General features: G+C 41.8%; 1 protein-coding gene across 1 annotated transcript in view; it reads left to right on the top strand.

Annotated features, from left to right (window-relative positions):
- Positions 1-23,276, top strand: part of BOLL (boule RNA binding protein) — a 69,592-nt gene extending 46,316 nt beyond the window's left edge. Inside the window, exons 8-11 of the mRNA XM_075118048.1 lie at positions 6,308-6,355; positions 11,905-12,033; positions 13,628-13,726; positions 23,253-23,276. Coding sequence (XP_074974149.1) covers positions 6,308-6,355; positions 11,905-12,033; positions 13,628-13,726; positions 23,253-23,276 — 300 coding nt within the window. The remainder of the gene's footprint in view (positions 1-6,307; positions 6,356-11,904; positions 12,034-13,627; positions 13,727-23,252) is intronic.
- Positions 23,277-25,103: the final 1,827 nt, after the last annotated feature.

Below are 25,103 nucleotides of genomic sequence, written 5' to 3'. Positions count from 1 at the left end.
ATCTAAAGTGATCACTCTCCTTACAATGTGTATGATAATCAAGTTGGGCCATTTCCAGCACAAATCCAGGGTTTAACAAGAACGACTTGGTGGTGAGGGGGGGGAGGAAAAAACTAGGGGAAATAGGTTACCTTGTATAATGACTTAGCCATTCCCAGTCTCTATTCAAGCCTAAGTTAATTGTATCCAATTTGCAAATGAATTCCAATTCAACAGTTTCTCACTGGAGTCTGGATTTGAAGTTTTTTTGTTGTAATATCGCAACTTTCATGTCTGTAATCGTGTGACCAGAGAGATTGAAATGTTCTCCGACTGGTTTATGAATGTTATAATTCCTAACATCTGATTTGTGTCCATTTATTCTTTTACGTAGAGACTGTCCAGTTTGACCAATGTACATGGCAGAGGGGCATTGCTGGCACATGATGGCATATATCACATTGGTGGATGTGCAGGTGAACGAGCCTCTGATAGTGTGGCTGATGTTATTAGGCCCTGTGATGGTGTCCCCTGAATAGATATGTGAGCACAGTTGGCAACAGGCTTTGTTGCAAGGATAGGTTCCTGGGTTAGTGGTTCTGTTGTGTGGTATGTGGTTGCTGGTGAGTATTTGCTTCAGACTGGGGGGCTGTCTGTAGGCAAGGACTGGCCTGTCTCCCAAGATTTGTGAGAGCGTTGGGTCATCCTTCAGGATAGGTTGTAGATCCTTAATAATGCATTGGAGGGGTTTTAGTTGGGGGCTGAAGGTGACGGCTAGTGGCGTTCTGTTATTTTCTTTGTTAGGCCTGTCCTGTAGTAGGTGACTTCTGGGAACTCTTCTGGCTCTATCAATCTGTTTCTTCACTTCCTCAGGTGGCTATTGTAGTTGTAAGAATGCTTGATAGAGATGTTGTAGGTGTTTATCTCTGTCTGAGGGGTTGGAGCAAATGCGGTTGTATCGCAGAGCTTGGCTGTAGACGATGGATCATGTGGTGTGGTCAGGGTGAAAGCTGGAGGCATGTAGGTAGGTATAGCGGTCAGTAGGTTTCCGGTATAGGGTGGTGTTTATGTGACGATCGTTTATTAGCACTGTAGTGTCCAGGAAGTGGATCTCTTCTGTGGACTGGACCAGGCTGAGATTGATGGTGGGATGGAAATTGTTGAAATCATGGTGGAATTCGTCAAGGGCTTCTTTTCCATGGGTCCAGATGATGAAGATGTCATCAATATAGCGCAAGTAGAGTAGGGGCGTTAGGGGATGAGAGCTGAGGAAGCGTTGTTCTAAGTCAGCCATAAAAATGTTGGCATACTGTGGGGCCATGCAGGTACCCATAGCAATGCGGCTGATCTGAAGGTATACATTGTCCCCAAATGTAAAATAGTTATGGGGAAGGACAAAGTCACAAAGTTCAGCCACCAGGTTTGCTGTGACATTATCGGGGATAGTGTTCTTGACGGCTTGTAGTCCATCTTTGTGTGGAATGTTGGTGTAGAGGGCTTCTACATCCATAGTGGCCAGGATGGTGTTATCAGGAAGGTCACCAATGGATTGTAGTTTTCTCAGGAAGTCAGTGGTGTCTTGAAGGTAGCTGGGAGTGCTGGTAGCATAGGGCCTAAGGAGGGAGTCTACATAGCCAGACAATCCTGCTGTCAGGGTACCAATGCCTGAGATGATGGGGCGCCCAGGATTTCCAGGTTTATGGATCTTGGGTAGTAGATAGAATATCCCAGGTCGGGGTTCCAGGGGTGTGTCTGTGCGGATTTGATCTTGTGCTTTTTCAGGGAGTTTCTTGAGCAAATGCTGTAGTTTCTTTTGGTAGCTTTCAGTGAGATCAGAGGGTAATGGCTTGTAGAAAGTGGTGTTGGAGAGCTGCCGAGCAGCCTCTTGTTCATATTCCGACCTATTCATGATGACAACAGCACCTCCTTTGTCAGCCTTTTTGATTATGATGTCAGAGAAACTGTTGAATTGGAATTCATTTGCAAATTGGATACAATTAACTTAGGCTTGAATAGAGACTGGGAGTGGCTAAGTCATTATGCAAGGTAGCCTATTTCCCCTTGTTTCCCCCCCCCCCAAGTCGTTCTTGTTAAACCCTGGATTTGTTCTGGAAATGGCCCAACTTGGTTATCATACACATTGTAAGGAGAGTGATCACTTTAGATAAGCTATTACCAGCAGGAGAGTGGGGTGGGGGGAGGTATTTTTTCATGCTTTGTGTGTATAAAAAGATCTTCTACACTTTCCACAGTATGGATCCGGATGAAGTCAGCTGTAGCTCACGAAAGCTTATGCTCAAATAAATTGGTCTCTAAGGTGCCACAAGTCCTCCTTTTCTTTTTGTGAATACAGACTAACACGGCTGTTACTCTGAAACCTGTCAGTATTTAAATGGTTATTTTTCTCTCTTTTTTTTGTTTTTGCCGACCGTGCAAAGCTGAATTCATGCATGTTAAATGCGCGTAAGATGAGACTCGCCGTATTTAGATGATTGTCTAATCAAGGCTCACACTCGAGAAGAAGCCGTCGAAACCACGCAAAAGACAATGTCACTTTTCACAGATCTTGGTCTACAAATAAACCTTCAAAACTCAATACTAACACCAGTTCAACAACTGGACTTTATTGGGGCCCACTTAAACTTTATACAGGCGAAAGCATCACTACCACCTCAGAGATTCGTCGCCCTGACAAACTTGATTGATACCATGATACACAGTCCACAAGTATCTGCCAGGATCTGCCTTCATCTACTAGGTCACATGGCGGTGACCACATATGTAGTAAATCATGCCAGACTATGCATGCTCTTCCTGCAAGCTTGGCTCAGGACAGTGTACATTCCACACAAACACAGACTGAACAAACTCCTAAGCATGCCAGTGAAGGTCAAGGACTCGTTACAGTGGTGTACCCACACACACAAAATGCCCCCCCCCATGATAATTACAACAGACGCCTCCCTTCTGGGTTGGGCTGTCCATTTAAACAGCCTCACAGCACAGGGCAGGTGGTTTCCTTCGGAATCAACTCTCCACATCAACATTCTGGAGCTGCTAACAGTTCACAATGTCTATGCACACTTTATGCCTCTAATTGAAAACAAAACCAAACAGATCATGACAGACAATGTGGCCTGCATGTTCCACATAAACAAACAGGGAGGAGCAAGATCGCACTCTCTATGCACAGAAGTCATAAAGTTGTGGACATGGTGCATCCGACACAACATCAGCATATCAGCCACTTACCTACCAGGATCTCAGACCATCACAGCAGAAACGCTAAGCTGAAAGTTTTCACGCAACCATGAGTGGGAAATAAACACCTCAGTGATCCAGAACATATTTCAGCAATGGGGGTTCCCCTCAATAGACCTATTTGCTATGAGCCGGAACAGCAAGTGTCCAACATTTTGCTCTAGAGCAGGTCTGGGACCAAAATCCAGAGGAGATGCTTTTTTCATCTGATGGGACGCACCTCTCCTATATGCCTTCCCTTCCATCCCGCCACTGCCCAGTGTCATACACAAGATCAGATATGATCAAGCCAAAGTAATCCTGGTAGCTGGTAGCTACTTTCCTCATGGAGGTGTTTTTTTTCTCCCAGAGCTATGCCACGAGTACACAAGCCACATTAAAGTGCTACCGCAGCAGCGCTTTAACGTTGCCAGTGAAGATGTGCCCTTATTGTAAATGACAGTAACGGAATCCTCACTAGGAAGGTCTGTGTCCTTTCTAGCTTTTTTTCCTGTACCAGAGAGGCACAATGGGGTTAGATTACAGCTCAGGATCTATTTTACTTATCCATTTTTAAAAAAATGCAGAACAATGATTAGCAAAACTGTATGACTTTCATGTGTGCAAGTCAGAGCAATTTAAATCGACAGTCTACTTTACAGAACACCAAAATAAAAGTAATGTAATTTAAATGAAAATCCATTATAACTGGAATGCAGGGTCTTGGTTACCTTTGTAACTTAACTTTCATGTGTTTAAGAAATCTGAACAGTTATTATGATTTTTTTTCTGTATGGTAGTTTAAATTAATTACCAACATAAGTGAAACTGGTGTAATTATATTGCATGATTTTGACAAATAAAATACGCAGAATTTCGGATTTTTTGGCACGGAATTTTGGATTTTTTGGTGCAGAATTCCCCCTGGAGTAACATATGCAAAGCAACTACTTGGACATCACCCCACATGTTCATACAACACTATGTCATTGACCAAGTCTCAGCATCCGACACTTGGCTTGGACACATAGTCCTATCGTCCATTGAGAATTAACTCCGAACCCCTCCTTCCACCTACAGTCACCTAAAGTGGAGCACCCACAGGAACATCACTCGAAGAAGAAGAGAGGGTTACTCACCTTGTGCAGTAACTGAGGTTCTTCGAGATTTGTGTGTCCCTGTGGGTGCTCCACTACCCTCCCTCTTCCCCTCTACTTCGGAGTTCTAATTAGTCCTCTGCAATAGAGAAGGAACTGCGGGGGGGGGGGGGGCTGCACAGCGCTAATCAACTACCACAACAGGCACAAGACGGGGAGAATGCATGTGCAGCCCAGCCAGGTACTTCTGTCAAAATTCTCCCATTAGAGGCACCGGGTGCATAATCACCTAAAGTGGAGCACCCACAGGGATACACATCTCGAAGAACCTCAGTTACTGCACAAGGTGAGTAACCCTCTCATTCTCTCCAACTGTCTAGTTTTGCTTTCACCATTCTCTCAAAACCATAAATTCGTAGCATCTGTCCCTCTGGCCAAACAATGCTCCCTTCAAAGTTTACCAGTGCAATACCTAAAATTTAAAGTAACAGTAGATAGCACACTGCGGTATTCCATTCCTGCAACCCCTCACTGGGATTGAATTTTCTCCCTGCCTACTTGGAATGAACTCTGGTCCTTTCTTTATGGTAATGCTAGATAGCTGGGTCAGTCCCATCCTTGCTTAAAAAAATGGTGAACAAATCATACAAAGTTGGAAATCACGAAGGGTTTAGAACTTGATCCTACAACTAGATGCACCAGTGTGAATTCTAACACCCATGCAGTCTCACTGATGTTAAAGGGACTTATGCATGCACAAGGGTTCTCACCAGTAGTTTGCAGATTTGGGACCTTATTGCAGTGGTTCATGAAATGTTATAGGGGGTTCTTGGGAAAAAATTCCCTAATGGTGAACAGAGCTGTCCCTAGGGGCCAGCAGCCCAGAGCCCCTGGACTTCCAAGAGCTAAGCAGATCAAAGCAAGCATATCTATCACACTGAGGAGATTTAAACTTCAAGACTCCTTATAAGAAATGGAAAGGGAGGTGGATATTTTTTGCTGTTTTTAAAATTAAATAGGCATTTATTTTTAGTATGGTTTTTAAAATTAATATGAAGAACAAGTTTAAGCTTTGTTGTAACGCGTGTTGTTTGCCTGGACTGCTCAAGATCTGAATGCTTGTGTAGGAGGAACTCTTTGAGTTGGCTTCGTAAATACCTTCATGCGGTACTCCTTGATGAAACATAGGAGCCTTGTCTTATAACAGGCTTGTTCAAAGCGTTACAAGCTACGAAAGTGAGATCTTGGAAGAGTGTTGCTGTTTTCATAATGTAATAAAAATAGCGTCATGATAAATAGTAATTAATAATAAATAATGTGTAATAAGGATGTTTTAAAAACAAATTTTATATTTCCAAGATCACTGCTTTTATAATTTATACTCAGGTAAAGGATAAAATTCCTGGAAATATTCATTTTTAGGAGGGGGTTCGCGAGACATGACATTTTAGTGAAAGGGGTTCACAGGTTGTTAAAAGAAAAGGAGTACTTGTGGCACCTTAGAGACTAATCAATTTATTTGAGCATGAGCTTTCGTGAGCCACAGCTCACTTCAACCAATGCTTAATTGGAAGAAGAGTTCTCTGGAAAGTTTCTGGCTTTATTGATCAGTTGTGGCCATGATAAAAATATCTTTAAAAATAGGACTGTTGCAAAGTTTTAAAAATACTTTTGAATTGTAGTAAAACTTCGTATTTTATCTGTTTTATTTATTTTAAAAAAATTAATTTTCAAATGTGCTTAAGTGATGTAGGATCCTAAGTGCCATTTTCAAAAGTGCCCAAACCGGAGTCCCATTGAAAGTCAATAGGACTTATGCGCCTAAATTACTCGGACTCTTTTGAAAATTTTACCTTACATCCTTTTCATCAGCTAAGACCTGCCAGTGTCTGTTTTATTTTCAAAACAACGTATTTGAAAGGTCTGTGTGTTTTCCATATAAGAATGTTTGAATTATGAAATAATGAACTATCTTATTTTTATGAACCTAGGCACCTGCACAGTATCTTTCAGGGCAGTGGCAATGGAGTGTTCCACAGGTAAATATATTTTATAATTACAGCATTTGGTCATTGCTTTCCTTGTTTGAATGCACAGTATGCTTTTTCAATTTTTAATTCACTTGTACATAATTCATTGATGAAATGATATCTCCCAAGGCAGTTAATCAGCACTGTTCAGGTTAATATTGTTTGCTATATCTCAGTAATGCAATCATGCAGTATTTCCTGGCATAATGGAAGGGATATAGTACAATTTAATAAAATATCACATCCAGTTTGTTTATTCACATAGTATTTCTTTACCACAGGAGAGCTTTGTCCAGCTTACAGGAGTTCTCTAGTTTATATGGATGGGGAATCTTGCCATCCAAGGGATTTTGAGTCTGAACTCAAAGGGAATATTAAGTTCCTGAAACACAGGGCAATTAGACATGCCCTGGTTAGTCTAATAGCAGTGGCGTCTGTCACCATTTGGCCCCAGCCTTAGCCCTGGTCTGCACTACAAACCTAGGTTGATATAAATGCATCGCTGAGGGGTGTGGAAAAAGGAGCAACCCAGTTATACCAATCGAATTCCCATGTAGACAGTGTTATGTCAATGGGAGGGCTTCTCCTGTCAGCATAGCTACTGCCTCTTGGGGAAGTGGACTGCCTATGCCAGTGGGAGAGCTTCTCTTGTCAGTGTAGATAGCATCTTCCTTAAGTGCTACATCAGCAAAGTTGCACGCCGACATAGCTACCACCGCTCGTGGAGGTGGTTTTATTATGTCGGTGGGAGAGCTCTCTTCCATCAGCATCAAGTGGCTACACGAGCGATCTTACAGCGGTGCAGCTGCATCAGTACAGCTGTGCTGCTGTAAACTCGCTAGTGTAGACATGGTCACATACACCTCTTAAAAGGCACAAGAGAGTTACAGACCTATGGAAAACAAAAACACACCTGAACGTAATCCCTTTCAGTGTTATCTCACCCTACTTTGTGGGTCTTGGGTTTGGTCCAAGACATTTAAGTAAAGTCTCTGTTGCCTCCATTTTCCTTTTTTGGGTCATTTGTTTCCGTAGAAGAAATGGCTTCCTTTTCCTCAAGAGCATGTCCTTTTTAAAACAGCCCCCAGAACCTTGTCTGTCCCTGCTCTTCTGTTAGGGAGTTGAGCAATGTCTTCTGCACATCAACATCCTAGAACTCAAGGCAGTCAGATATGGCTGTCTCTAATTTCTGCCATTGATTGGGGCAAATACATACAGGTCGTGCTGAACAACAGGTCATGCATGTTCTATATCAGCTGACAAAGAGGGGAAGATCCCCCTTCCCTCTGTGCCGAAGCTGTCAAAGTTTTGGAATTAGTGCATATGCAATAAGATCATCATCACAGCAGCTTACGTCCCAGGCGATCAGCATGTAAGTGGGAAATAGATTGCCAAAATATGTGATTGAGTACAATGGAATGTGGCATCCCTCAGATAGATCTGTTCTCCATGGCCAGAAACAAGAAATGTGCTCAGTTCTGCCCCAGAGGTGGCCTGGGTCTCCAGTCCTTGGGGTGATGCCTTTCACTTTCTGTGGTTGTCAGGTCTACTGTGTGCATTCCCTCCGACTCCTCTAATATCCAAAGTTCTGCTCAAGAAAGAGGAGGACAAAGCCAGAGTTATTATAATAGTTCCACCCTGGCCCAGACGGACATCGTTTCCTTACCCTCATAAAGCTGGCTTCTTGTTCATTGATCATTCTCTGGACTGCTCCTTATCTTCTTTCCCAAAAAGACGGAAAGATCCTTCACCCCAATCTCAGAGTGCTTCACCTCAAAGCATGGCTACTCAATGATTTGCAGGTTTAGAAACAGCCTGTTCAGGGGGAGTAAAAAGAGTACTGTTACGTAGCAGGAAACTGTCTACCCCCTACACTTACTCGCAAAAATGGACAAGATTTTGCTTCTGGTGTGACCTAAAGCACATTCCACCAGCAACCTCATCGCTGTCAGATATACTGGACTACATCCTGGATTTAACTACTCAGGTTTGTTGTTGAGCTCTGTTAGGGTCCACTTGGCAGCTTTCCGCTCTCTAATAGAGGGTTATTCTGTGTTTGCTCACTCAACTTCAATAAGATTCCTCAGGGGAGTCAGAAATCTCTTCCCACAAGTCAAATGTCCTATTCTGATTTGGAATCCCAACTTGAGGACACTGTTTGAGCCACTGACTACCTGTTTGCTCCTCCATTTATCAGTGAAAACGGCATTTCTGGTAGCCATTATGTCAAGCCAGCAAGTTAGGGAAATAGGGGCCCTTATGGCATACTCCCCTTTCACTGTATTTTTCAAAGACACAGTCATATTATGACCACACTCCAAGCTCTTACCAAAAGCATCTTCAGAATTCCACATTAACCTTCATCTTCCGGTCTTTTACCCTACACCGGAGCTGGGTAAGAAGGAAGCACTGTTACACGCACTCAGTATTAGAAGAGCGCTGGTCGTCTATCTTGACAGGACTAATTGTTTTAGAAAGTCCCCCAAATTGTCTCAATTGAAGACAGATCAAAAGGGTCAGCAATTTATAAACAAAGACTCTCTAGGTGCATATCCGACTGTATTCATTGTTGCTACCAACCTTGCAATCTCCAAGCACCCTCGAACATACAAACACTTTCTACAAGGTCCATTTCTATTTCAGTAGCCTTTCTGAAAAATGTTCCCATTATTGAGATACGTAGAGCTGCGACTTGGATCTCTCTCTCTCTCTATATATATATATATATATATATCTCTTTGCTGAGCATTATGCATGAACTCATGACTCCGCTTCCGATGCTGTATTTGGCTCTGCTGGTGTTTCTTCTGTATTGGACTCACTCCAAAGCCCCCTCCTCCTTAAGGGGAACTTCTCAGTAGCCATCTGGAGAGAAGCACCCATAGGGACACTACTCAAAGAAGAAATGGCTACTCACTCTGTGCAGGAACTGTGGTTCTTTGAGATGCATGTCCCTGTGTGTGCTCCACTACCCATACTCCTTTCCTTTGTCTTTGGAATTATCTGTCATGAAGCTTGAGAAGGAATTGAGGGCATTTCGGCCCATGCGGTCCTATATAACAATGGTGCGATGCACAAGACTGAGTAACGTGCATGCATGAGCCTAACGGAAACTGCTATGTGAAATCTCTGATCAAAGGTGCAGTGGGCGCAAGCGCACCTAGCATGAAGTACCCATAGGGACACACATCTTGAAGAACCACAGTTATTGAAGAGGGTGAGTTACGTCTTCTTACAAATAGAAATGGTGTTCACAAGCCAAAGCTGAAATTCATAAGTTGACACAGACATATCCTCCAAACTGTCAGAGCCTCCCAGAAGCTTGTCCTAGTAATATGACAGCACTACAGCAGTGGCATGTACAAACAAGAAAAAGAAGAGAAGACCAGTTCTATTCCCAGAGATCTTCTCTCCACTGTGCACTGTAGTGGAAGCTACTAATATGAAAGCTATTCATATCAAAGAGTTACTCAACTCAGTCACCAGTTGGGTAAGCCTAAAGCAAATATACCAATGCAAGTGGAGTCTGAAGAATGCCATTTTCATTGGGGCTTACAAATTTCAGACTCCCTCTTAAGGACCCGCTTACATCTATGAAGAATTGCAAGACAGAAGTCCCCTTTTCCAAGATGGAACTAAATCTCGTGTTGTTTCATGCAAGACAAGCCAGCAAGATTGGAACAGCTGACCATCACATGATACAATCTTGGGGGAACATGAAACAGGACTCTCTTTGTAATGGTCTTTGTTTTTTTAATGTTCTCTCGATTAATAACAGATCTAGGCCAAACTGAAAACATTTTATGTCTTTTTTTATTTTATCTGAGGTTTTTTTGTGAGGGTATGTGTGAGGAAATTTTTTACACCTGTTCAATTATTTGTTTTATGATTCAGCCACGTCAACAAAACCCAAAAATTATTCATGGTATCTTATTGCTAAAGTTGAGCTGAAAAAACATTGTAATAAATACAAACTTTTCAATGCCCTGATCCTTCATCAGAATCAGTAAGCATGGATAGCTACGCTTTTATGGAGTACAGTATAGGCACAGGAGTTTGTGCTTGTTGAGCTTCATGCAGGCCGAGAGCCAATAATTTTAAGCTTTTTAGGGCATGTGTGCAAAGTTAAGACTTGTTCCAATTATGAAAATTTTCACTCATGTAATTAAATATTTACAAGACTGGACACTTAGTTTAGCACCACAAACTTACACAGTGCTTGACGAACTAAGCAAGATTGTTAATTTATAGATACATGTAATATTTTACATGAGATAGTAGGATAGAATTATGGTTTTGCGTACATATGTGCATTGTGAGTGGTTCTATGCTAAAAATTAAAGTGAATTTGTTGTTAGGCTGTGAAATCTAATGTTTGGTAAGGTAGTAATTGCATTCATAGGAAATGCAACCTTAACTAACTTAATAACATTTTTTTGTGGAGGGAGTTTCCTTTTGTTTTTTAAATGTGTGGGGGGATAAAATTAACTTCTTCTCTGAAGAGTTGTGATTGTAAATTTGAAGACTAAATTTAGTCGTTACAGTGTGGAATGCAGGAATGTTCATCCTGCTTTAAGTGTAAATCTCAACACAATTTTAACTTAAGTCTTTATCAATACCTTCATAATATCCTAAAAGATTAACACTATGCATGGGTAGACCTAAAAATAACAAATGGATAAGTTTAAAAAAAAAAACTTGAAAATTGCTTTATTTCCTATTTAAACGCCACAACTGGTATTCAGGTTTTTGTATTTTTATTGTGGGAATGTATGATGTCACGAGTACACAAAGCAATATTTCCTCTTCTACTTCAGTTGTTTGGGGTTTTTTTTGTTAACTATTGCAGGAAAAACAGAAAACTATCAAATTTTTGCATGGATTTTAAAAAAAACAACCTTTCAATTTCCTTTAATAATGTGTTTTTAAATATATTTTAAGTTTATATATTTTTTCAGTTATGGATTTGGAATCTTAAACAACTTTTTATATTTTAGTTACTTTTAAAAGTACATCAGTTCACTTTGAATGTGCTTAGAAAACTTTCTTACTCTCTCTTGCTTTCTGACTTTTGTGTTTTCTCTTTCTTCTTTTCTACCAAATTGCCCTGGGATTAAAATGTTAAAGCAACACCATCAATTTTAAAATTCATACTTGTATGTGCAAACTTTAATTTTTAATTTTTTACAGTAGTATCTAAGATTACTATAACTGAATGAGGAGAATATTTATTTTTACAGTTTGTTGACTGAGTGCTTTTGACAGAACTTCATGTAAAATCATCTTAATTATTTCCCCTGTATGGTCGGTCGGTTACTTTTCCCTTTTGTTTGCGTCAGCTCTTCACATAGCAGAGGAGAGACATTTTTAAAAGACGAAAATTTGATTGTAAAAATACAAAAATAGCAAGGGGAGTTGAAGCCAAATGTAGTATCTAAAACTTTTAAATATTTTTTTAAGTTGCCTAAAATTCAGTGTCAGTTATTTAAGTCTTTAGTTTGGTGTTGCTTACCACTGGCACAGTTCAGTAACGTGTACTAAATCTTGTTTTATTTCAGTCTCCTGCCTCTTCAACCTCATTCTTTTATCTTCACCCTTCTGAAGTTATTTATCAGCCACTAGAAATTGCACAGGACAGTGGATGTGTACCTCCTCCTTTCTCTCTAATGGAAGCTGCAGTTCCAGAGGTACTTTCATGGAACTTTTATATACAATATATATACTTATATGCAATAGAAACTTGAACATTTTTTATTTGAACCGGTTAAACAGAACCAATTTAAGTACAAACAATTCAGTGCAACTACATCAGCCATGCAGAAGTTTACAACCCTTTGCACTTTTTCTCCATGCCCACACTAGTATTGTTTTAAGTCATTGCAATCGCAGTGCCTCTTGGTTACCTATCTCAGAATTCCTGGCACGGCTTCCTAGCAGAAACACTGGATTTTGAAATATTTTGAAAGGCTGCCACTGGATTGTGGGCAGCAGTGGGAGGACTAGGTTAAATGTTTCTGCTAGTTCCACATTCACGCTAACAGTTCAAAATGAATAAATCCAGACTGAACTGCTTGTTAGGACTGTTGAATGGTTATAGTCCGATCTGAATGCTTCTAAGAATATAAATTCGCTGGAATACTTTTCTGTGGAGGAACGTGGTGTTTGACAATTCTGGGGATTAGAATCGTAAGGTTTTCCAGGTTCTAAAAATTAAATCTTTTCTGCTGTTTTGTGCATATGAATCTTTACTTCTTAGTCAACAGCAATCCTTTTTTTGCAGTCTTTTTTTTTTCCAAAAATTGTTAATTTTTAGATTGGAGAGAAAGTATTAGAAAATTTCTGATAAAACCATTTGTTAGTAATTGAATATATAAGAAGTGGAAGGAAAATATAGCAATATGTTTTACTGAAAATGGAGCTACGGCAAAAGACCTGTACAATTATTTTGATATATTGGCATAGTATTCTTTCATTAAAAGAATTAATCACTAAAGCAGCTAGAAGGACTATGGGGAGCGGGGGGGTGAAGTCAAGTATTTTTCACTAAAAATTATAGCAAATGACAAACAGTATATGCAGAAGCCTGCACTTTTTTTTTCTCTAAAACAAATGTATATTGACATTCCTATGCAACTGCACACACTGCTCCTTTGCTGGCTAATTTTATATTTATCTTGCATGCTCTACCAGTTGTGCATGAATCAGAAGGTTACCAATTATGTACAAAGAAATTTTAGGAGGCAGATCAACTACAAATAAAACCAGAATTAATTTAGGAAAACATGGCTGTATCATGCCTTCAATCCACAGGTATATAGTCTATTGATATTGGGGAAAGCTACATGCATACAATACACCTGTTGAAGAAAAAAGCATTCTGCATCTTTCCTGAGTAAATTTTTAAAATGAGCCGAAAATATTGGTTACGGAGTTTCGATATTAATGTAATACATTTATATACTGTTCCTTTACAGTTATGAGTAAACTGAATTCATAGTACAGAAATTAATCTCTTTAATGGGCTTCCACGTTAGGAAGAAAGGTGGGTGGCACTGATAAACAAGTGTGCAATATTAAGTGATTTACCAAAACCTGTTCTGCAATGGGGGAAAAAATAAATTAAAAAAAATCCTTGATTAATGATAGGTAGTCAGGTTAACTTAGTCCACAATTTTTAGCAGTTTAAATCATAAGAGAGCTTACAAAAACATACAAATGTAGAGCATGCTTTTGTACTCTTAAAAATCTTCCTATAAAAAATGTTTGGGTTTTTTTTGACAGCCATATTCTGATCATGGAGTTCAAGCAGCATATCACCAAGTTTATGCCCAGAGTGCCATAGCTATGCCAACACCTGTGATGCAGCCTGAGCCGGTTAAAGTAAGCTCTGTAGTCTTTTTCTTTTCTTTTGGTCTTACGTACTGCCAGGTGGTAAGTAAAGAGGACAAGAATGTTGCAGAGGAACTAACTATTTCTTTGCATTAGTTTTCACCACAGAGGATGTTGGGGAGATACCCACCTTGGAATTATTCGATTCAGGTAATAAGTATGAGACAGTCAGAAAATAAGGTGTCAAATGAGGAAGAGCTGGAAATAATTGATAAATTAAAAAGTAACAAATCACCAGTATTTCTGAAGATGGAGGTTATCTGAAGAAATTTAAAAAATATGCCATCTCTTATGAAGATCAGCTGCTATTCCAGAGGACTAAAGGTTAACAAATGGCAGTACTTATCTTTAAAAAAGACTTTAGGGATGGTACAGGGACTTATAGACTAGTGAGCCTTACTTCTCTAGGAGAAAGTTGACTGACATAATAATTAAAAATAGAATTTTAAAATATATAGCTGAACTTGCTGAGAGAGGGACAGACAAGCACAGCTTCTGTATGACAAAATCATGCCTTTAATATTCTAGCATATTTTCAGGATGTTAACAAAAAGCAGGCGCTGCTTTAGCCTGAGGGTATTTCCCCCTTCCAAATATCAAAGGACTCCTACAAACAAATGAGCTGTGAGATCATCTCAAAGAAAAGGTCACAAGAATCCTTCATAATGCAAAGTATGTTAGGCAACTTAATTTAGGGGATAAATACCAGCTCCCCCAATAATGAATGGTATAGAAAACAAAAACAAGGGGCTATCCAATGAAATTGAAAAATAGATTTAAAACAGAAGGAAAAGGAAATACTTTTTTACATACTGTATTATTAACCTGTGGAACTAAATATCATTGAGGCCAAGAGTTTAGTTGTAATGCAAAAAGTAATAAACATTGTATGGCTAATGAGATCATCCACAGTTGTGCTGGATAGGTTTAAAGACAAATTAGATGTGGTATAACCCTTTGTGCTTCAAAGCATAAAGCAGCCACTAACTTTCTGGGGTTAGGAAGGGATTTATCCTTAAGGCAGGTTAGTCTTTAATTGTCCACTTTGAGGTTTCTTACTTTTCCTCTGAAACATCTGGGACTGGCCACGGTCAGAAACAAGGGTATGGGACTAAAGGGATCACTGATCTGATTTGGTATGACTGTTCCTGTGTTTGTGAAAACATAATAGCACCTTACATCATCAAAACTCAGAACAAACATCAGTTAATGAAAGATTAAAATAATTGTATGTTTGTTGAGTGATGATCCCTTTGTGTATTCTACATGTGGGATACGCATGCATGCCATGTGCCCGAGTCCAGAAATTCTTCAATGCAATATTCGTTGACCCGTACATGCTCAGTAGCTTCCCTCGTGCTCCCGACCGAGGATAAAAGAGGCAGGGTGGGTAGATGCCTCTTCAGTTCCTGCTTATCAGCACATGACCCGAGTCAGAATTGTGTCATCCTTCACTCCGTGCATAACCTGTAAAATAAACTCTTCATAAATAGTTTTTATATCTTAGCTTAGTAGTTATAGTTAGTATAAGATAGTTCCGTCACCCGCCATTCAGGGAAAATGCTCCCCGGTCCCAGGACTATGCCCAGAATCCTGGGATTCAAAAATTGTATCTTCTCGCTCCTTCTCCTCAGTGACGATCATCAATGATGCCTGTACGACGCACGTATGTCTTTGAAGTGCAGTATCTGTCAATGCTTTCCACCCAGAATTAGAAAGATCAGAGTTCTAACTAAAAATGTTCCTAATGGAGGAGACTATGAGTCCTCGCTCTGACCTGGGCCTGGAATACCCTCCCTCTGTGTACATCAGCCTCAACCAACCAGCAGTGCCTCTCCAAGCACAGGCCTTGGAGAAGAACCTTTAGCACCAAAGCCCAAGGATTCCTCCTACAAGACTTCCCATGACAGTAAGGGGCAATCTCATGGGTGTAAGGACAGATCCTCACAGAGGATTGTCCATAAGAAATGCGTTTCCTTCCTTAGCCGGTCCAGCTTGGGTGAGATGTCACATATGGAACCCACGGAACTGGCTCCGCCGAAGACCTTCAGGACTGAAGTGGAAAGACATACACTCTTCAGTCTCATCTACAATTACAGGTCCAGATACATCATTGGTACAACCTTGTTTATTCAAAGACCGACCGGCTGTGACAGACAAGCCTCGTCCTTCAGGTGTTTCTGCTGGAACTCCCCAGACTCTCGGCCATACGGAGACCTTAGTACACCATCGGATATATTCTTCTCCTCCCCGCAATCTCCACTCCTTTCAGGCCTTCTCCTCCTGAGGGACATTCTTATCCCAGAGTGTGATCGTTACTGATGTCCCAGGAGCAGTTACATCTCCACCCATCGGGCAGGAGCGCCCAGTACTGATGGTACCACCACTGCAAACTTGGAATTGAAGGAATCAGAGGAGACAGCTGCACCGGTATCTCCAGTAAGGCACAGGAGCCCTGACAAGCTGTTCTTACCATCCCTCTGGATATAACCCCCCCCAAAGGGAGCTGGTACTGTTTGCCCGGGGGGCCACCATGGCCAATGGATCCCTCCTTGAGGCCTTATTGGGGCCTTTGGGACCCCATGGCAGGTGACCAGACCTCTCTCAGGAATTGTACTGCTCCTCTCCTCTCGTCAGCTAGTTCCATTAGGGTACAAAGAGGAAGAGCTGGAACTGGTTCTGAGGGGGCTTCCTCATCATCTCCAGACAATGCCATCACTCCTTCATCAACTTCCACCATTAGTATCAGGAGCTGTTGCAATGGGTCACTAATGGTCCACAGGTCCTATTTGAAGAGGTCCAGCGCTCTCAACACCGACTCTTGGACTTTACACCGACCAGTGTGGCCCTTCCAGTTAACAAGGCTATATTGGAACTGGCCAGAGCAGTTTGGCACACACCAGCATCTTGTGTTCCAACACCAAAAAGAGCCAAAAGATGTTATTTTGTTCCTGCCAAAGGAGCTGACTTTTTGTTTTCCCATCCTGCCCCTACCTTGGTGATGATACAGGTAGCTACAGAAAGAACTCAGTTTCCAGAAATTTAGCCACAGGGCTGGTCATGCAAAGGGACTTGTGGCTCCAGTTGTCAGGCTTTTCTAGAGAGGTCCACCATCTACGACTTCCCTTTTGATGAGTCCAACCTTTTTAATGAAAAGATGTATAAATCCCTGCATTCTCTAAAGGATTCAAGATCCACTCTGTGATCCCTGGGAATTTACACTCCATCCCCCGGAGGAAACACTAGAGACAGCCCTTTAGACCAGTGGTTTTCACACTTTTATTGTGGGGACCCAGTTGAAGAAAATTGTTGATGCCTGTGACCCAATGGAGCTGGGGATGAGGGTGTGGGAGGGGAAATTTGGGGTGTGGTCTCAGGGCTGGGGCAGGGGGTTGCCTGGGAGGAGGATCAGGGCTCTGGACTAGGGGTGCAGGCTCTGGGGTGGGGCCAGGGATGAAGGGTTTGGGGTGCAGGAAGGGGTTCTGGGTTTGGGGGGCTCAGGGCTGGGGCAGGGGATTGGGGCACAGGGTTGGGGCCCAGGCTTAGCTCCGGCGGCTCCCAGTCAGCAGCACAGCCAGGGTGCAGAGGCAGGCTTCCCATCTGTCCTGGCACTGCAGGCTGCAGTGTGCCCTGGAAGTGGCCAGCAGCAGGTCCAGCTCCTAGGCAGAGGTGCGCAAGAGGCTCCGCATGGCTCTCGCCTGCATGCACCACCACCCCCAGCTCCCATGTGCCGGTGCTCGGGGCGGGGGGCAGTGCACAGAGCCTGATGGCCCCCCTGCCTAGAAGCTGGACCCACTGCTGGCCGCTTCCAGGGCACAGCGCAGTGTCGGAACAGGTAGACACTAGCCTGCCTTAGCTGGGCAGCACCGCCAACGGGACTTTTAACGTCCCAGTCAGCAGTGCTGATAGGGTCCCTGGGTGCTGAGGAAGGAGACCCAGTGCCTTACATGCTGCAACCCAGTTCTGCAACCCAGCTTTAAAAACACTGCTTTAGACCATGACCACCCCCTTCACACATTGCATATTACTAGCGTCCACCTGAGTCTGCATAAATGACAGAGGATTCAGAGATCCTGTTCCTCAGATCCCTCCACTTATTTCCAACCACAGCCCAAAGGCCATTTTTGACATGCATGTCAAGACCCACGTATCACCAATGATGCCATCAACTTCCTCTCCTGTCATCTTTGGAGGATGTCTTACTTCATTCGCCCTCAGCTGGAACAAGATCACCAGACAGAGTTGGGTCCTGGAGACTACCAGGGATACTTCATAGAGTTTCTTTTCTTCCCTCTTCAGCAGCCGCCTTCCTGATCCCCCTTTGGGAACCACTCTCACCAACGGAGTCTTCAATAAGAGGTGGAATTCCTTGTATTCTGAGGGTTGATAGAGTGCGTCCCACCTCAGGACCAAGGGAGAGGGTTCTTCTCCCCATATTTCCTAATCCCCAAAAAAGACTTACCTGCACAACTTAGGTCTCTCGCCACCACTACTCTCTCTTTTGGGTGCTCAGGAAGTAAGGGACCCAAATTTACCCCTCTCTGGGTTCCAGGCTCTACCCCTCCATGTGCTCATGGCTAACAGCCATTCCCGGTGGACTCAGGGCTCTACCGGGTCTTTTCCTAGTGAAAGAGCCTTACACAATAATATCCTTAACCTCTATGTATTAACAGTTACCTAAACAGAATACACACATTAAGCATACAATGCTCACCACTCCTGACTTTGCAGGTGATCTTCCCCCTAGTGGCGAGGCAAGGTTCATATCACCTGTAGCTCCTCTGCCTGGAAGCAATCAGACTTTGGAACTGGTGTATCAGAAACCACATTACAATACAGGCTACATACCTGCTGGATGTCCACACCTCCCTGACAAACAAGGTGAGCAGGTGCTTATCTGCAGACCACAAATGGGAGATCAACTACACAGTTCTAACTAATATATTCTCACAGTGGGGAACTCCGTTGGGGGACCTCTTTGCACCCCAGATTAACGAAAAGCTCTCTGGGTATTGTTCCAGGGGAGCCATAGGCTCCTCTGGATCATATACACCTTTCCTCCCATCCTTCTGCTACCACAGGTTGTATGGAAGATCTGTTGCAACAGAGCCACCATCATCCTCCTAGCACCCTACTGGGCCAGACAGTTCTGGTTCATGGAATTCTAATGATGCGCACACTATCAGGATCCACCTGTTTCAGGATCTCCTAACTCAGGATGGGGGAGAGGGAGTGGAGATCAAGCACCCCAACCTGTGCTCACTCCACTTCACAGCCTTGTATTTGGATAGGCGTTGGAAATAGAACACTCATGCTCCCACCCATCCACCCTGCGTTCAGGAAATAACTAAAGTAGAAAAGATTCTACTAGAACATGCTACCTGGCTAAATGGTGGCGTTTTTTGGCCTGGGTATGTTCCCACCAACATTCACTAGGTGCTGTGTGTATTCCAGTTAGTCTAGACTATCTCCTTTCCTTAAAATCTTCAAGTCTGGCCCTGAGTTTACTGGAAGTACACGTAGCAGCAATTAGTGCTTTTCTCCCTCCAGTAGGGGGACTTTCTGTCTTTACATACCTGGCTACTGTGCAATTTATGAAGGGCTTGATCATGACTTTCCCACCGGTCATTAAACCTATGCCTCAATAGGATCTCAGTCTTTTCCTGTCACCACTCACAGGTCCATCCTTCGAACCTTTGGCAACGTGCCATGACCCATCTGTCCATGAAAGTGGCACTCTTAGTGGCCATCACTTTGGCCAGAAGGGTCAGTGAGCTAGCAGCCATGATAGCAGACTCTCCTTATACAGTATTCCACAAAGAGAAAATTTCCCTTGAGTTATAGATTGTAACTGAGTTCCACATCAATCACTTACTTGTATTCTTCTCAAAACCCCATGCTTTTCCCAAAGACAGGACACTTCACTCCCTTGATGGCAGGAGTACCCTGGTGTTCTGCCTCCAAAGAACCAAAGCCATAGCAGAAAGATGGCATGAACAAGCCATATCCTCAGGGGATTTTTAATGGGTTTTGGGATGCATCTGAGAATGCTACAAAATAGCAAAACTTCCCCCCTCTTGGGGTATTACAGCTCACTCCAGGCGAGCACCAAGCTGCCTCCAAGGAATCCTTATAGAAACACCTCCAGCTCCAGAATTCATCTCCATTTTATAAACAATGTGATAAACACAGCCAATCCTTTTATATGTGTGTGTGAGTTCCCTTTCATTGCTCTGCACGGTGGACTTCCTTGTAAATAGGAAATTTAAAAATTCTGAAAAATCTCCCATTAATGGAAGACCTATATCCATTAGAGATTTCCAGTAGAGGGGGCTAGAGCATTAAATATAGTCTTGAATTAAAATTAGGGAGCTAGAATAAAAAAATCAGAGGCTAAGTATGAATCTGTGAAGAATACTACTTGTAGGAGTGATTCATACACTCAAGAAACATCTCCCTTTTCTTTCTGTAGGTCATCTTCGTAACTCTTTTTTATATTTTTATACATAGTAAGCATCTTCATCAATGTTACTGGCATCGGTAAAGTAAATTGGAGGTGTGATATTTCATTAAATCCTGATCATGTATGCCCCATACCATTAAGTGTCATGATGATCATAGTGCTTGTAGTATCCAGTTTACCTTCCACTTCATGTGTACAGAAGCTTTAAAAAATGACTTTTGTGAGATTATGCTTATTTTCTACACTTTTTTACTGAACCATTCTTTGACATGACATTCATCTGCTTTATTAAAAATTGTTCTGTGTAAAAGTTAACCTCTAGAATAAAGCCTCTGCTGTTAAGTTAGATTCTAGATGAGACAGATGCCCCGAGATGGAGACATATGTGCCGATCAAGTATAACAGATGCCAGTGTCATCAACCATATGTTGTTTTGGGGTTTTGTGGGTTGGGTTTGGGGTTTTTTGTATTTTTTTTATACTGATGGTAACACTCTTTATTATGACTCGTAAGTTCTCTGCAGGAAAGTAACTTTTTATCTTGCAAGTTAAGTCATTTTGCTGTCAAAGGTAGGCAGGTTTTTCTGTTTTTTTTAAGGATTTTGCTTTCTTTACTGCCTGAGATTGTTCTAAGATACTGTTAAAAAAAAATTAAGGACTGCAGTCATATTTTTAGCTTTGTCTAGAATTGAATCAGAGCATTTCTAAGAATGAGGATCTCTCTTTTTTTGTTGTTAGAATAGGCCATATCAGCTATTTAATCCAGAGTTATACAAATGTAACTCTCCTAATATTTCCTTACATGTAATTATTTCCATCCCCTCACTATTTTTGTAGCTTCTCTCTTAACTCTCTTCATTTTCTCAACATCTTTCAGCTAATTAGGAGCCCAGAACTGAATGTAGTCCAGTCACAACCAGTTCAGTTCACCAGTGGATTCAGAATTTTCTAGGGTTTTAAATAAGCTACCCACAGTTCTAATTCATGTTGTTCAGAACATCGGAGTTGCCACTACTTTTGTTTTTAAATGGCCTTGGTTTTTTCACCTTGCAGGAATATGCACCGGGTGAGGAGGAGCAAAGACCCATTAAAAAGCAGGGGGGGGCCATGTGCCCCCACGTGCCCCCACTTTTTAAAACCTTGCTGGGAGTGAGTATACCATAGTTCAGCTGGCTGGCATCTTGGTGACCTGTTCTGTGTTGTGCTGCAGGCTGGCAGCCAGGCCCTCACCTGCAGCCTGCAGAAAGTGTGGGGTGGTTCCTCCTGGTGCTGGGGACTGGCCAGATTCAGGAAACAGGATAGACCCATCACCTGAGGGCCAGTGGGGAGGGTAAAGTGAGAAGTAGGGTGGGAAGGTAAAGGTTCCAGGAGGATTGGGAGACAGACTCCAGGAGAGCTGAGTAGGTGGGGGGGGGGGCAGGGTCTCAGAGGGGAAAAGGAGGGTTAGGCTGAGGGTTAGGTGGGTGGGTGGGGTTGCACACTCCAGGACCATCAGACTTGTGGGTGGGGGTTGCCTGTGCATGCACACACACTCTCTCTCTCCCTCTCCTCCCCACCTTCCCTTCTAGCACCCAAGCCTGCAGGTCTGGAAGGTCATTCTCTCTTTACTGCAATAATGTATGAGTTCTGCTTTACATTAGGAGCACTTGGGTTTACTGCACAGTGACTTTGAGCAACTCATATCAAACGTGCAATACATACATATTGTATGTATTTTTATGGTATCTGGGCACTGCACAAATCAGGTTGCTGCATTCTCTCACTTTGTACCAATGTAGCTTAGGAGCAACTCCCATGCCATAAGTGGAGTTAAACTGGAGATGAATGAAAGGAGAATTACGCTCTGAATGTTAGGAGTATTGAGCTGTATGGATAAGACAAAGTCCTTCCACAAATTACCATAATAGATTCATAATTTTAAGGCCAAAAGGCCCATTATAATCATCTAGTCTGATTTCCTGCATTTCACAATGTGGTTCCTGCATCAAGACCATAACTTCTGGTTGTGCCTTGTTTGCATCCCTTTTAGATTTGTCCCCAAAAGCAACCATCTCAGTCTACAGATTGTCTAAATAGATCAGACTTTGCATTTAGTGCTGTTATGGCAAGGCGTTCCTTCACCAAATGGTCTCAAAGCCTTTTCTAATAGGACAAAGTTAGCTTCTACATTTTATGTGGAAAACCTGTGTCCATTTCTGACATTTCCAAAGCTGTGCATGGGACTCATAATTCAAAATCATTCTTTTTATGTTGGAACTAAGCTAGGTGCCTCTTCCAAGAGAACAATTCTGAAATCTGTAAGTACTGCTAGTCAGTCTTGTAGGTGTGGTGATCATTTCTTCAAGAATTGTCTCTGAAGATGACTCACCTCTGAGTGGAGTATCCTTGGGTTCAGGAAAGATACCTGGACCTTTCAGTCATGTTTGTTCTGAGAATTCATTTGAATTCAAAAGACTTTCAGACTTTGGAATAAAACCCCAATGAACCAAAATGCTTTGCTTTATTTATAGTTAATATAATTAGGGCTATGATTTTATTGTGGCATTTTTTAAGGTGAAGTCATGGGATGGGCATTGTGAAAAAGTCAGTAGCCATTAATATATACTCTGCACTTTTAAAACATTTTTTTTTACCAGAAATCTCAAAGTACTTGAATTAAGCCTCACAATATACTTTTGATGTGGGTAAGTATTATTATACTCATTTTACAGGTGAGAAAACTGAGGCACAGTGAAGATAAGTGTCTTGCTCAAGGTTACGCAACCAGTCTCTCACAACACTGGGAACATAACTTATGGGTTCTGTCTCCCCACACAATCTGCTTGTCTCAGTCTGTACAACAGAAATATTGTTTGAACTCCATTGAGTAATTTTGATGCATTTCATATTAATGTGTGTTGGTTCAGGGAAATGTCTTCTGTCTATCTGTACATTGTTTCCTTCTGTACTTTCTTTACCATCTATTCTTTTTCTGTATTTGTAGTCTGCTCTCATTTCAGCTTAGTTTTTCCCTCCAGTTTCTCTGATCTGTATATTCTCTCTCTTTACTTGACAGACATTGTGGAGCATTCATTATTAAGCCATTTTGGCAGCTCTACTCAAGATGTACTGATTTTCTTGTCCAGTCCTTCCCACGTGGCCAAGATCCATCTTCAGCGAACCAGCTAGCGGCTGCCCATTGTGAAACTTAGGGTCAGTTCATTCTTTGCAATGCCTGATTGTTGCAAACTGGTTAGGTATCAAGTGTGCCAAAGTATAACCAGCCCAATCTGCTGTATGTTTGTGTCAGTTCCTTTATTAATCTGAACCAGTTGTCCATTTTTATAAAGCAAGTTGTGTAATCCATATCATTCATCCTTGAGACTGTGAATCTTGCGTATTTTTCCTCCACCAGTTTTTTCTTCCTAGTTCAACTTCCCAGGATTCTGTGCATGTTTTGAGTTATTTTTCCTGAAAGTATGATTGATTGTTTAAAGTATTTTAATTTTAATTTTTGAAACCTTGTCTTTAAGTTGAAAATTTAAAATTGAGCCATTTTTACTGCCAGATTATTCTATTTAAAACTTTTTGACATCCTGTTTCTCTTCTCCTTTGTTAGAAAGCACTCTATCCCTTTCTCCATCCATCCTATTTTGAGTGCCCACCTCTAATTTTTAACATTATTTCATGCTCTGGAATTATATATTCAGTTGCAAGTACACAGCCATCCTCTTTATTTTGACAAGGAAGCTGTTTCTTTTTTAAAAAAAAATCTAGGTTTTTTTTTTTTATAGAAAAACTTAGTAGAATGGTAACTAAGCACTCAGTAATCTGATATGCTATCCCATGTGTGTAAGTGTCTTACTCAAGAAGTAGTCACATTGATTTGTATGGGACTATTCCTGATGTAAAATACTGTTCAGCATGAGGAAAGGTAGCAGACTCTGTCCAAAAAGAAAGCTCAATATTTTTTTTAAAAGTATATCCAGTGCTCAGAGAAGGTATGATTTGGACTTTTTAAAGACAGATTTAGGATAGGGTACCTGGAAAATATGAAATAAACAGGCTTCTATTTAAGAGACGGACAAACAAAAAATATAAATAAATATCAGCTATATTCAGTGATAGTAGCACCTTGTTCTTAAGGTTTCCATGTCAATTCCCATTATAAGACCCTGTGTTCTGTTGATTATAACTTTGCTAGGCTTTAACCATTTGAGCTGAAATTTTCCATGCCAGGTGTCTGCCTCAGGCTGAACTTTTTTGAAAAATTTCAGCCAAAACGGTTCAGGGTTTTCCAGTAATGTGTAGCAAATCTGTTGTTTGGCCCATGTTAAAGCAATTCTGGTGACCTTTCCTTTGAAAAAAAACTTTAGTGCCCACCATGCTTTGGAACAGGGACTTAATTTGGCACAGGAGGTGACCTTTGAGTCAGAGATGTGCCTTTTGCCATTCCATGAAAATCCACCCAAAAATTTGGCCTAGTTATAAATCTTTGAAAAATTGCACTTCACACATTCTCAGTAGAGACTTAGCTATGTCTTACACTGCACTTTTGTTGGCAAAGCTTTTGTCATTTAGAGGAGTGGGGGAAAAAACACCCCTGACCAACAAAGATGCCAGTGTGGACAGCGCTATGTTGGCAGGAGAGAGTCTCCTGCCAATATAACTACCACCGCTCTTTGGGGGTGGTTTAATGGTGCTGGTGGGAGAGCTCTCTTCTGCCAGCATAGAGAGGCTACACAAGAGACCTTGCAGCAGCGCAGCTTTAAGGTCTGTAGTGTAGATACAGCTTTAGATTTTAGCAGCCAAATTCCACAAAGATTCTGTCTACACTGCGCATACTTCATCCTGGAGCTGAACAGGATTTTCCCTGCAATTGCAGCTCTGGATTGCTGTGGGCTGTGCCCTGTCTGGGCACCTGAAC

The sequence above is a fragment of the Caretta caretta genome, chromosome 11, assembly GCF_965140235.1.
Source record: "Caretta caretta isolate rCarCar2 chromosome 11, rCarCar1.hap1, whole genome shotgun sequence".
Lineage (NCBI taxonomy): Eukaryota > Metazoa > Chordata > Testudines > Cheloniidae > Caretta > Caretta caretta.
The sequence above is the reverse complement of the archived record's forward strand: the minus strand, read 5'-3'. Positions and strand labels throughout refer to the sequence as shown.